This window comes from Oryctolagus cuniculus, chromosome 6 (assembly GCF_051225735.1).
Source record: "Oryctolagus cuniculus isolate XC-2025 breed Fujian yellow rabbit chromosome 6, ASM5122573v1, whole genome shotgun sequence".
NCBI classification, from domain to species: Eukaryota; Metazoa; Chordata; class Mammalia; order Lagomorpha; family Leporidae; genus Oryctolagus; species Oryctolagus cuniculus.
The window spans coordinates 38,440,354-38,453,528 of record NC_142872.1 but is presented as its reverse complement, the minus strand read 5'-3'; the positions used below and the strand labels follow the sequence as shown (position 1 = coordinate 38,453,528).

General features: G+C 57.8%; 1 protein-coding gene across 1 annotated transcript in view; it reads right to left on the bottom strand.

The window, feature by feature from the left end:
* Positions 1 to 1,397: 1,397 nt before the first annotated feature.
* PPARGC1B (PPARG coactivator 1 beta) overlaps positions 1,398 to 13,175 on the bottom strand; it is a 112,383-nt gene continuing 100,605 nt past the window's right edge. Inside the window, exons 8-12 of the mRNA XM_051843506.3 lie at positions 11,768 to 12,569; positions 9,459 to 9,534; positions 7,588 to 7,709; positions 4,701 to 4,852; positions 1,398 to 3,817 (exon numbers count right to left, since the gene is read on the bottom strand). Of these exons, the coding sequence (XP_051699466.3) occupies positions 3,717 to 3,817; positions 4,701 to 4,852; positions 7,588 to 7,709; positions 9,459 to 9,534; positions 11,768 to 12,569 (1,253 nt within the window). The 3' untranslated portion in view covers positions 1,398 to 3,716. The remainder of the gene's footprint in view (positions 3,818 to 4,700; positions 4,853 to 7,587; positions 7,710 to 9,458; positions 9,535 to 11,767; positions 12,570 to 13,175) is intronic.

Genomic DNA, 13,175 nt, shown 5'->3' with positions numbered 1-13,175 from the left:
TGAGAGGGACCCTCTTCCTTGACCAATGAACCCACTAGATTCACCTTATCTGTGATCACTATACAACCAATTTCTTTCCTTGGTCACATCTGATGCTGGGGTTCAGGTTCCCCCAAACTGAGGGCAGCTGCTACATCTCAAATCTTGCTAATGCGGAGTCAGGGTGACAACACATCCCCTGGGGTTGATTTGCCCCATTTCTCAAGCTGCAGGCTCGGCTCCAAGTTCAGCGGCACTCAAGGCCTGGGATGGGCCACGGCTGGAGCAGTCCCTGCAGAAGCCCTGGGCCTTCAATGCCTGCCACGCCTCCCCACCCATCACCTGCGCTGCATGCATCCAGGAGAAATCGCTCTCAAAACACCAACGAACTCAGGCCTCAGGCCCTGCAAGGCACCTTGCTGCACCTCCTCTCACTTCCCGGGTCAGAGCTTTGTGCACCGAGTTTCTCCTCCTCGGAGCCCTGCTCTCCCCTCCCCTCCCGGAAGCCCCGCCTCTTTCCTGAGCATGTAACACTCGAAGCTGCAAGATCTCCAGGCAGACGCAGACACCACACAGGTGCTTTCTGACCTCAAGCAGTTTTCTGGTTGGGGACAAGGTGCGCTGTGGGGAGAGGGGGCAGGGCCCTTAGCTGCACTCCATCCACTCATATTCTTTACCTCTTTGATGCATTTTCCTTCGGTAACCAGAGCCCCCGAGAGCGAGGACTCTGATTCAGCCTGGTACCGACTGAGGAAGGAGATGGAAGAATTCCACATAGCGGTTGGATTGGACATTTTTGGAAAACACCAGCAGGGCACACAGAGACGGTAGGAGCTGCCCTGCGTGGGCAGCTTCAGCACAGGCCGGGGGAAGCTTTGATGGCGAGCACACGTAAACACCATCGAGAGCAGACATGAGGACCAAGCTATGATGAGATGCTTGCCAGCAGCGGCTGCTCCCTCTGGATCGCTCCTGAATGTGGTGGGAAAGAGAGCAAGGTGGGCTCGTTTTCCTGAAAGACCTTGGCGCGCCCTTGGGGATGACACACAGCACTGAGTGACTCTTCGGGACAGAGGTCGTCCACAGTGGTCAGCTCTGGAGCTTGTAGCCTTTCACGGCTGGGACAGCAAGCCAAGGCTATCGTCAGCTTCCGACCCCACACTCGGGCTCTGCTATCTAAGCTCAAGGGCCAACGTCTAAATATCTTCCAGTCTCCATGTACCCCGACGCGGTGGGTGGGCTGGTCCTTCCTTCAAATCTGCATTTCATGACCAGAAAGTGCCACCAGCCCCAGACAGAACCTGTGGCCAGTGCCAGAGGAGGCGGCCAACAGAGGGGCTCAGAGAAGATGCCGATGACTCCTTTCAGCACAGAGGTGCCGGCGGGGGGACGGGCCCCCTCCAAGTAACAGGGAATTCTTGCTGGGGTCACAACTTGGATGCTAGTGCTCATTCTCGTTCCCAGGTGAAGGCGGAGGTCACTCCCTGATGCACACCAGGACGTAGCGGAGGCAGCAGAAAGACTGAAATTCTATCCTACCCCACAAACCTGTCTAATGTGCCTACTACGTGCTAGGCAGTGAAGAGCTGTAAAGGAACTTAGAACAACCAGGTCTGTACCGTGGAAAGTCCCTTTTTTGGTCCATCTGGATAAACCCTGTCTTCACCAAAGCTGTTCCTGCCTGCTCTTCCGCTCCCCCGTCCCGCCCTGCCTGAGAAGGGCTGTGTGTCACAGGGCACGGGGAGTCCCAGGCCCAGAATGGCTTTAGGGGTGTTTTCTCTCCTAGATTGGGACACGACAGACGGGGAAGGGCTGGCATAAAACCCAGGCAGCATAAAAGGTTCTGTGTTGACTGATCGGAACCTCTCACAGCTTAGACCAGGATGTGTGGTTGATTAAACTCTGGCCAATTAGTAATGGCAGCCCAGAGCACTGTGTTGTGGCCTCTTAATAACACATCTGGGGTCAAAGAACATGAGTGCTGTGCTAGATTAGTTATATCTGCATTGGCAAAGAACAGGGCAGTGGTGGTGCCTGTACTTCGTATGTGCCACCCTGAGCTAGACGCTGCCTTAGCAGAAGCTGAGACTGCTGGAAATGGCTGAACTCTCCCTCTCACTTCACTTTATCAGGGGTCCAGAAAGGTCAAACGACTTGACACACACAGGAGCTCAAATTCTCTGATCCTGCTAAAGCCTGTGCCCTCCAGCCTTACCGAGGGACTGAAAGCACGCTCACCTTCAGGACAAGGTCATGGGCTCAGTTTACCTAGAGGTATTTGATAATCTGAAAAAAAAAAAACGAAAAAAAAAAAACTACCAATTCTCAAGGGACTAGGTCAAGACTAATGAACCACTTTCAAGCATTTTGAAAGTAGCAGGACCCCTAAAAAACAAAACAAAACCTTCCCAAAGACCCCTGCTGAATGAAGGGGATCAAGGAGGAGATGCTGGCGGGCAGCAGGGGTGCCCACCTTGCCCGGCCACTGCCGCCCTCAACAAAGGCCCCGCAGAACATCCAGCTGGGTGTGGCTCTCACATTGTTCAAGAACCAAGCCTCAGGTCAAGTTCAGACAGAATGTTTCCCAGTGGTGGAGACTGTCACCTCCATCCCTAGCCTCACACTGCCTCCTGGCTCTACTCCACTCCACTCCACCAAAACAACTCTACATGTGAGGACCAGGTAATGACAACAGCCTCACAACAGGGAGAGGAGGGGCCAGTGACTGGCCCCAGAGGGATGACAGCCATTACCAGGTGCATCACAACCCGCTGACGGCGCATCGCCCACAGGCAGAGGCAAACCACAGGACCACTGGGCTCAGAGCTGACGGTGTGCACAGCACGTGTGCCACTCCTGGAATGTGGCTGGCAACATGACTCAGCTGTGGTCTGGATGCCCCAAATGCTGGGAATCAGGAGGTCTGGTCTGGGTCACTGGCCACGGGATCCCAGACAAGCCGCTTGTACCCTCTGGGCACAGCCTTGCTTCTCCTAGACAATGGGCACAGTGCAGCTGGCCTGGCCCTCTTTACAAGGTACGGGAGGGGCTGAGAGCGAACAGATGGGCACATGCCAGAAGGGGCCGCTGGACACAAGATGGGGAAGACCCAGAAAGCTGTCTGTGCTGCTCCTTGTGGGGCCGGAGGCCACACAGCCCCTCCAGGGCAGCCTGGGAAGGGAAGCAGAGCAGCTCAGCGGCAAACATCTTAGGACAGTGCATAGTTAAAACTCAAGGAAGCGATACAATAATCCCAGGCACAGCACATCTGAGCCATAAATACAGTATTTGAAGGATATACTTTGTTCTTTTTTTTTTTTTTCAATTAAAAACGAGTTGATAGTCCTGATTCTATTCACAAGTAACAAGTTCATCATCACACACTACAGACAAACAGTGTTATGGCGAACACAGCTGCAAGGCTACGCAGGGATGAGGGGGCACAGGGTGACCGACCCAGCACGGGAGGCGCGCGCCCGGACAACCCGTGGGAAGCGAGGACACCAACATGGCAGTGGAACATCAACACCATGGGGACTCACGGACAGAAGCAGCTTTGTTCAATGTAAACATTGATCTTGTTCTGAAAAGGACAGCAAGTTCAAGTCTCTCTTCCGTGTGTACTCTCACGCTCGCTCGCGCTCTCCTCCTCGGCGACCTCACTTCTTTGAAAACGTAAACATATTGGAAGGGCCTTGTCTGAGGTATTGAGGTATTCCTCGAAGGGTAAGGCTTGATCAGTGCAGGCTCTGCTGGGCCTCCTTCAGCAAGCTGTCAAAATCCATGGCTTCGTACTTGCTTTTCACGGGCGTGGGGAGGGCCTCTTCAGAATTGGAATCTGGCGGGGGGGGGGGGGGTGGAGGAGCCAGGGAGAGGGGAAGGCGGTGAGCGACTGACGGAGCCCGCAGCACCGGGCCACCTGCCTCTGAGCTCGGGCTGTGGCCCGAGGCCCCAGAGCAGGGATGAGTACCGAGAGCACCGACCGCCCTTCTGCCTTGACAGCTCTGCCAGTGCACCTACGCTTTGGGCCCTGGTTGTTCTGTTTGTAGAGCAAGGCAGGGCCTGAGCTGGGGCACCCCGAGCTCCTTTCCAGCTCCAGAACCTTAGAGCCTGCTGCTGACTCACACATGGGAAGGCTAACAAAACTGGCATCTCTGTCTGGCATACATAGGGAAACTGAGGCCCACAGGTGCACCTGCAGCTGAGCGCAGCACCGCCTGGCGAGAACCCACTGAGATCTGCTGCTACCAGCCTTGGAGCCCGCAGGCCACACTGTGCTCATCCCAACGAGTGATTGTTTCCTACATTCTGCTTCTTTGTCCTGGGCCAACTTGTCCACAGCTGGCAAGGGCCCACCACTGGTACTGTTCCACTGTGGCCCCCCCATAGACACGGCTGCACTTTGTCAAGGGGTCACCAGGGAACACCTCTCAAGAGGGCAGGGTAGCAGGTGGCCCCGCTAGGTCAGAGACAGCAGCCATGGCTCTGCCAACCAGCTGTGAACACAGGGTGGCCCTCTCCCCACAGGCCTCGGGAAGCTGGGCTACTGCTTCTTGGTGGCAGCCAAGGGACAGGACAAAATGGACCAAAGGCTGGAAGAAAAGGAAGATGGGAGCCCCCAGGCCAAGAGGCTGCTGGGGCAGCTGGGGGCCCGGGGAGGGGAAGCGCGTCCAGGAGGGGCCTTGGGTCTCGCCAGCTGGAGCCGGACCTCAGGCACTTACCATAGTCGGTGTACCTGGGCCAGCGGAAGTGCTGGAGCCCTCCGTAACTCAGCTGGAAGGAGGGCTCGTGGCGCTGCAGCCCCGCGCCGTTCCTCAGAGACAGGGCCGCGTGCTCGGAACACCGGAAGGTGACGTAGCCGCACTTCTCGCCTCTAGGGGAGAAGGCAAGGGAGAGCATTCCCAGGGCGCTGCCCGACCGCCCAGCACCACACAAGGAGCAGAGAGCCACGCGGACTCCGCGCCCACGTCACGTAGCCCCCAGGCTGACCGCTGCAGTGGCAGTAACAAAAGTCGCAAACCTGTGCGGACACAGCCTCACACTGTCTTAGATGACCCTGGGAGGTGGCTACTGTCATTACCTCCACCCATGGTCGAGCCTGAATTCAGACCCAGGCCTTCCAGGACGTTAAAGCCGACGCTCCGAACAGACTCCCATAACTCTTTTCTGTGCACTTGCCCTGCCAACTGCCCGTTCCCACCATCACATGACCCTGCACCCTGCAAACCTGGCCCCAGGCACCACCTCCACGGCTGCCGCTGTGGTCTGCACTGCGTCCACCATGGCCGGTATTCGCTAACATCACCTTCCTCCTGCCTGCTTGGCTTCCAGCCCCCTTCCTCGGACAAAAGCATCGGTTAGCCAACCAGGCTCAGGGGGCCGGGGGAAGTCCCAGGAAGGTGGCTCTCCCTGGATACAGTGGTTGGTTCAAGGGTGAGCTGTCACTCAAAACCAACCCCCAGAGAACTCAGCCCAGATCTTTGCTGGAACTGTGAGGGCGACGCCTGCTTGCCCTGGGGTCTCTAGGTTGGTGGGAGGTAAGCTTAGCACTGGAGGCAGCCACTCTGCAAAAAGGAGGAAAGTCGGCCTGGAAAGGCTTCCAGAGCAAGGGGGCCCTAAACTCAGGTCCACTCTGACATTCTGCTTCGCGAACAAGAGGAAGAATCCAAAGGGCAGAGACGAAGGGGCCGTTCCCTGCAGCTCTGTAGGCATCTAATAAACATTCAAGGGCATCCCATTCCCAACACCCTGCTGAACCCAGGCCAAGTTGAAACTCTTCTGCCTCTTCAGATGCCTGCAACTGGTAGTGTGTATAAGGCTCCTTCTGGAAGATCTTGCATAATGAATTGGGACTGGCAGTGTGGTATAGTGGTCACGTCGCTGCTTGCAATGTGGCATCCCCTATCAGAGTGCCAATCTGAATCCCAGCTGCTCTATTCCCAATCCAGCTCCCTGCTAATGCACCTGAGAAAGCAGCGAAAGACGGTCCGAGTACTGGGACCCCTGCCACCTACATGGGAGATCCAGGTGGAGTTCCAGGCTCCTGGCTTCGGCCTGACCCAGCCCTGCCTGTGACGGCCATGTGGGGAGTGAACCAGCAGACAGAAGCTCTCTCCCTCTGTCTTGCCTCTCTCTCTATCACTCTGCCTTCCAAATAAATAAAAACAAATCTTTAAATATATATGTATATATATCTTAACAAATCGACCTTTCTCTTTAGAGCTGAATTGTGTTTTTGCATGCTATTTTCATTCTGATATTCTGAACACTAGGCCTACACAGGAGTTGAGTCTTTTTGTGAAAATTGTGGTAAAAACTATGACATTTAACAGTGGGCCACCGAGGAGTACGAAGCCTACTCACAAAAGTTTGAAACAGATCTCGAGAACTTTCTCATCTTGTGAGACTGAAACCCAACACCACTAGACAAAGACTCTCTTTTCTTCCTCCCCCAGCACCTGGTGGCCACCACAGCACTTCCATTCCCCATGAACTTGGCCTGAGCAGAACCCTACAGTCCTTATGTGATGGGCTTATTTCACTTGGTATAATGTCCTCACGGTTCTTCCACATGGCAGCAAGAGCTAGACACTTCCTTTCTCTGTTAGGCTGCATAATATCCCACTGTGTGCAAATACCACATTGTTTATCTACTCATCTGTCAATGGACAGTGGGCTGTTTCCACCACACTGGTTACCGGGAACAATGTGGCCATGAACGTTCCGAGGTTCAATTTCAACTCCTGGATATATAGACCCTAAGTGGAATCGCTGCACTATACGGCAGGCTTCTATATGACTTTTTGAGAAAGGCTGCACTCTTCTCCATATCAGCTGCCTCATTTTACATCCTCAATTTCTCTACATCTTTACCAGCATTTATTTTGCATTTTTTTGGATACCAACCGTCCTAATGGGTAAGAAATGCATACCGATTCTTGCATAAGAAACTACTACCAGCTGAAGCTTTTTATTATTATTAAATTAGAATTTGAAAGTCCCAATAACTTAGTTTACAGGAATAATGGGCAAAAAGTTAGAAGTGTTTCAAAATTGACATTATCTGACACCCCATTTGGGCACTCACACGCGGAGCCCCCAGAGAGATGAAGCACTGCTCCTGCAGTGAGGGGGGCGCGGGATGCCCGGTGGAACAGAAGGCCCGGGGCTCCCTGGTGCAGGGGAAGGCAGGGACAAGACAAGTGGCCCAGGGAAGGCTCCGCGCAGGTGTGCTTGACCACCAGAGGCCCTGGCTGCCCTGTGCTGGCTCCAGTGCTGGCTCTGCCAGGAAGCAGCGGCTCAGCTAACTTGTCTGAGCTCCTGGACAGGAGAGCAGCAGGAAGAGGAGGAGCGTGAACGTCACGTACCTTGCAGGAATGCGGGCCTGTCTCCCCAAGAGAACGCATGGCAACCGCCAGGCGCATGGCAACCGCCAGCGCACACCTGCTGCCCCTCCCGGCTGCACCATCCCTGGCGCTTCTGCGCCCAGCCGTGGACTGCGTCCAAACGTGCTCCACAGATCATGGGCACTCTCCATGAGCTCTGGCCGCGGTGGCGAGTGGGGGTCCTCCCAGCACCCCTCCCAGGCGATGGCTGCATTCCACTCACCTCTTACTTCTCGTCAGCACCTGGCACTCCACGATCTCGCCAAACACCTCAAAGCGCCTCTTCAGCTCCCGGGAGCTCATGTCGCTGGAGAGATTGCGAACGTATACCACGCGGCCTTCACCCTGCTCACAAGGGGCCAAGGAGGACCTGTCATGGCCAGGCTGCCTGGGTCACAGGCACCTCTGGAGTCCTCGTCCCGGTCCGCAGTGCCCCCCTGAGCAACTACACCAACTGGCCATGGCGAGAGGATGACGAGGGGCTCAGTCCCAGGGGGCCTGCCCTTGCTGGGGGAGGGGGACCACGAGGGTCTAATGGGCGAGGGGCTCCAAAGGAGGTGGCTGCTTCCAGGAAAGAAGCGAGCAGACATGCACTGAGAAGGGAAAGGCGCTTGTCACCAATGACCCAACTGCCTGTTCAGTGGCTTGGAGCCTGAGCAGAGAGGGGCCAGGTCACCGGCAGGGGTCAGAGGGCGTGAGAAGGCAAGGGGGCAGGATGGGGGCACTAGGGCATTGGAACTACGGGTTTCTTAGGACAAGGAAGCCCAGGCTGCAGCCTCCCTACCCCTCCCCTCCCTTCCTCTAAGCCCAGTGAGAGAGAAATTCCTGCCTTGTTCCTGGAGCCCGAGCTCCCATGGGCAGAACCAACCATCTGTGGCATGGACAGGACTTGTCTGTGGCCACAAAGCTCAGATGGCAAGAAAGCAGGCGTGGGCCGAGGGGCCGCAGGAAGGCTCTGCAGCCCACTACCGGGACGGCACACGGAGACCCAGCCTCTGCCTCCTCCCAGCCTCTGGGTAGCCCCTCTCTGGTCCTTAGCTCACTCTCCTTCCTCCCTCGGGCCCTGGCTCTTTGCAGATGCCCCCGTCCCCTGCCCACCACTGGACTGTTTCTCTCTGACATTTCAGCGCTCCTACCCGTCTGTAAACACTGTGTCTATCCCTTAGTCCATGTGTCTGTCGTCTTTCCCTCCTGTCCCAGTCCCGGGGGTGGGGCCCTCTCGCTCGTTGCTACAGCCTGAATCCTAGAACAGAGCCAGGCTTGTCAAACATCTGCACAGTTGCCCAGCCCAGGCTTCTAGTCCCAGCTGCTCACCTCTGGGGACACACACCCTGGGAGGTGGGGGCAGCCCTACTCCCTGGGGCACCAAGTCTCAGGGGCTGAGTCCAGTGGGCATCGGCCTTCTTCTGTGCTTGGCCTGTGTCTTCTCGCTCCACTCTAGTGACTGGGCTTAGCAGGCTGGCCCCCGCCCCCACTGCAGGCACTCGGCCTTCACTACACTCCCCACTGGGAGTGTAGGTTTTCTCTACAGAGAGCTTGGCACAGCTTCTCCAGGCAAACCCGCAAGGCCACTGCGTGTGGGGGGTGAGTGGGGAGGAAGGGACAGGTCCTCTCGGTGCCCTGGCCCTGATCAAGGCAAGCGAACCCTCAGGAAGCCTCAGGCCCAACTCCCTTGTAAACAAGGAGTGCACTGAGGCTCGGAGAAGAGGGGGGACCTGCCCAGGGTCGCACAGAAGGTGACGGCAGGGCAGGCTGTGACCAGGTCGGCCTGGCTCTGCTCCTCCTTCCTGCTGTCCACCCTCCTTGTCCTCTCCAGGACCCTGATGCTGAGCCCCACGTTGCCACCAAGCGTGTGCTTCAGGGCCAGCCCTCAATGGACTGTGCCGGTACCACCCTCTGATGTGCTCTGGTGGCCCCAATGCTTTTCAAAGGAGACGAATACACCTGTCTTTTGCGTCCCAGGCAGGGGCTGATGCGCCCCCTGCCAGCCTCAAACGGCCTGGGGGTCACGAGGCCCTCGTGCTTCGTGCTTCGGGAGGCCACTTCTCACTCCCATTCCCCCCTCCCCAGGGTTCAGAACCCCAGGTCACTTACGATGGCTTTTTCCCGCCGCTTCCTGGCGTGCCGGACGCTTGGCGTTCCTTCCGAACACGGCCCTCTGCCATCACATCTGGCAGGGAACAAGCAAAGAGAGACGTTCACTGTCGGGGGGACACAAGGCAGGAGGGGGAGCGGTGACGATTTCCGCAGGCCTCATGCATGGGGCAGAAGGGGGCCAACTCCCTCCCTGCAGCACCGACAGCCAGGCCGTGCGGGGCTCTGAACACGTGGGCCCAGCCTGTCTGCTGGCTGCTGGGACTCGGCTCCTGGCACACACAGGGCTGTCCCTGAGAGCCCTGTCTGGGTAGGAAAGCCCTTGTATTCTATTACCTTAATTGATCTCATGAAAAAGCCCCATGAGGTCGGCGTTGCCCCATTTTCCACACGGAAAATCTGAGGCTCAGATCTGGGATCTGTATAAAGCTAAACGTGGAGGAGCCAGAGCTGGAAGCTGGTCTTCTGGTTCTAGAACCATGGCGCTCAGTTGGTGCCTGCCTCCGCCGAGGAAGAGACCCCGCCCCTCACAGCCTCTGGGCCGGTCATCAGGTCAACCAGGCCACACGGCCCGGGCAGGCGGCCGAGGGCCACACGCCAGCCTCCTTGCCCGTGGACGTGCGTGCCACCAGGACAGACAGAGGATATGAACACAGCCTGCAGCCTGTGTGCAGATGCGGGTGACTTCAGCTCCTCCTCTGGCAAACAAAGACACCCAATCATGATCACCTCCTTGGCCACGGGTGAGGATTCAACGCTCAGCCCGACTGCTCAGGGAATGCTTGCCTTATTTCCCTATGTAACCTCTCTGAGCCTCAGCTTCCTCATCTGTACAATGGGGCAAGCCAGCTGTGCCCTCCAAGGGCACCTGTGAAGCCCAGATAGGGTAAGGGAAGGCTATGAGTCACCAATGCAACAAGCTATGTAATAGCACTGCATCACCCACGTCATCACGTTGGTCGGCCTTCCCCAGGGGAAAAGTTGACAGCACCTGGAAGTGGGGTTCAGGGCTCGTACTATTTCTAAATTTCTTTTCCATTTATTTTACTTGAAAGGAAGACAGAGGCACCTGCTAAGTGCTGGTTCATTTCCCAAATGCCCTGCAATGGCCAGCCAGGCTGAAGCAGGACTCCAGACCACGGCACAACGTGGGTCTCCCAGATGAGTGCAAAGATCCACATATCTGGGCCATCACCGAGGCCTCCCGGAGTGCACATTAGTAGGAAGCTGGATTGGAACTATATGGGATGTAGGCGTCTTCACCAAATGCCCGCCCCAAAGGTTTATCTTGTTAAACCAGTTCAAAAGCTTCCTGTTCACGGCTGCTTGGGGGTGGAAGGCAGGTGAAGACACAGCGGTCGGGGAAGGCTGGATTCTAGCTCGGCCGGCTCTCCACCTACCGAGCTCTGCCAAGCAACTACGCAGCAACCGACTTCCCCACCAACCTTCTCCACTGCCCTGGACGAGGCAGCGGTGGACCTGGCCCACAGGTGTAAGAGAAAATCAGCGGGGGGTTCTAGCGTGGCTCGCCACCCTTCCCAGGCAAGCCCAGAACACAGCCCTGCTCAACCCCCTCGCTGGGCAAGGCAGGAGGCAGCCAGTGAAGACAGCACTGGCCATGGGGGCGCCCTCAGAGGCGAGGAGAACCCTGGCGGGGCGCGAGCACACCTCGCAGCAGAGCAAGGCGGATCCTGGACCTGGGACCCTGGACCCGGGACCCGGAAGGGCTGTAAGGCAGGGGCTAACCCTGGGGGAAAGGAGCGAGAGTCAGCAAGCGAGGCTCTAGGAGGCCAGGCAGAGCACGGCCGAGACTAACAGTCCCGGGCCCGTTACAGAAACCGCTGGGAACTCATGGTGTGAACAGATGATTGGGGCTTCTGAACGCTGGTTTCCAGGAGAGTCCACCCCAGAAAACTGAATGCCCGGTTAGATGCCCACACCTCTTAGTGGGGAGAGGAGCCTTTGCTTTCAGCCAATTTTTTGAAATAAGGAAGAACCTCCGGGGTAGCCGTGCAAACCTCAAGGGGAATTTGCCTTCATGTGACCTGAGTTTTGGTCTCAGGGTATGGTCCTCAGGTAACGACATCATCACCTGGGCACTTGCTAGAAACGCACACTTGCACACGCACCGGGCTCCAGCCCTACAGCCAGGTGCTCGGCACAGCCTTCACAGCCCTCCCGGGGACCCTGCAGCTGTGCCCCACACCTGAGCACATCACCTGGAGGCACGGGACCGGGGGCAGCACTGCCCTCCCCCAGGAGTCGGGCCCTGCTGTGACGTTCCCGCCCTCCGGAGACCACCTGCTTACCTGAAGTTCCTTCGGGTGGCTGGTGACCAGGAGCGGCAGGAAGAGGAGCCGGAGCTGGAGCGGCTGCGGGAGCAGAGCTGCCGTCTGGCCTTGCTGGGTGGGCTCTGGTAGGGGCAGTGGTCAGAGCGAGGGGGACTGACCCCTGAGTCCTCTTCCTCTTCCTCCTCCTCCCTGTCCTCCTCTTCCTCCTCCAGGAGGAAGCTGCTCTCACCACTGCTGCTGCTGCTGTCCTCAAAGACGGTGTCATACTCGGGGCTCTTGCACGAGGCCAGGTCCTCGTCCTCCAGGGCGGTCTCCAGCAGCCCAAAGTGCTTGGTGAGGCTGGCGCGGATCTCGTGGTCTCTGAGCAGCACGCTGTCCTTGGGTGGGCCGCCAGCGGCACAGCTTCTGTCCTCCTCCCTGCCGGGGACCTGCGTCTCGGCACACAGGGTCCCCGGCTGGGGCCAGTCCTCAGGGTGGACCCCGGAAGGCTCCCAGGACCTCAGCACCTTCCTCTGCAGGGCACCCTCCGGCCTGAGCACCTGGCAGTAGTCGTGGTCTCCGAAGGAACAGGAGAAGGGGCGCTTCTGGCCAGCCTGGGAGGCCGGCGGGGCCGCGGCGTGCCGCAGGTGGGAGAGGAGCTCGCTCCGCTCTGGGGGCTTCTTTGGCAGTTTGTGGGCAGCCCCTGGGGCGGCCCCGAGCTGGAGACCCTCAGGGGATGGGGGGCTGGGAGCTGCGTCTTTGTCCAGGCTGTGCTTGGGGTTGGGCTTGAAGGGGTCCTCCTCCATGGGCTTGTATGGAGGCGTGGTGGGTGGGGTGAGCCCTGCAAGACGAGACATCTGTGAGGCAAGACGCATCTCTGGCCCTGGGGCCATGAGGAGCCCCATTTGGAAGGCACAGAGCTGGCTATGTGCCCCTACTCCCTGAGCTTGATGGATCACGGGTGTCACCAACTGGCCGCCCTGCTGCTGGCCGAGCCTAGACGGCACCCCGGGAACCCTCCAACTCTCTGTGGTTGGCACGGGATGGAATGCACCTGGCAGCTGCTCTGTGGGCTGCTGATGGCAGCTGGAGCCTCCAAGTCACCAAGCTGTCTCTTCCGGCCCGCAGGCCAGTGCTCAGCAAGTCTCCCCAGTCCTGTCTCCCAAACACCACAGAGCAGAGCAGGTAGCAGAGGTAAAACTGTCCACCTAGACTTGACCAGGGCCATACCCTATTGCGATTCTACCCTTGCCCTTGGCCTCTACTCTCCCTATGCACCAAAAAGAACTCAATGAAATGCCCATCTCTTCCTCTCTGGGGCTCCTAACACCCGCAGGGTGAACCTCTGACTTGCGCAGCGAGACCGGGTTCAGCGTCTCCGATAGACCCTGCCCCTCACCCCTCTGAGCCCTCCCTGCCAGCACACTGTTGCCCTTCTGTGGCTTGC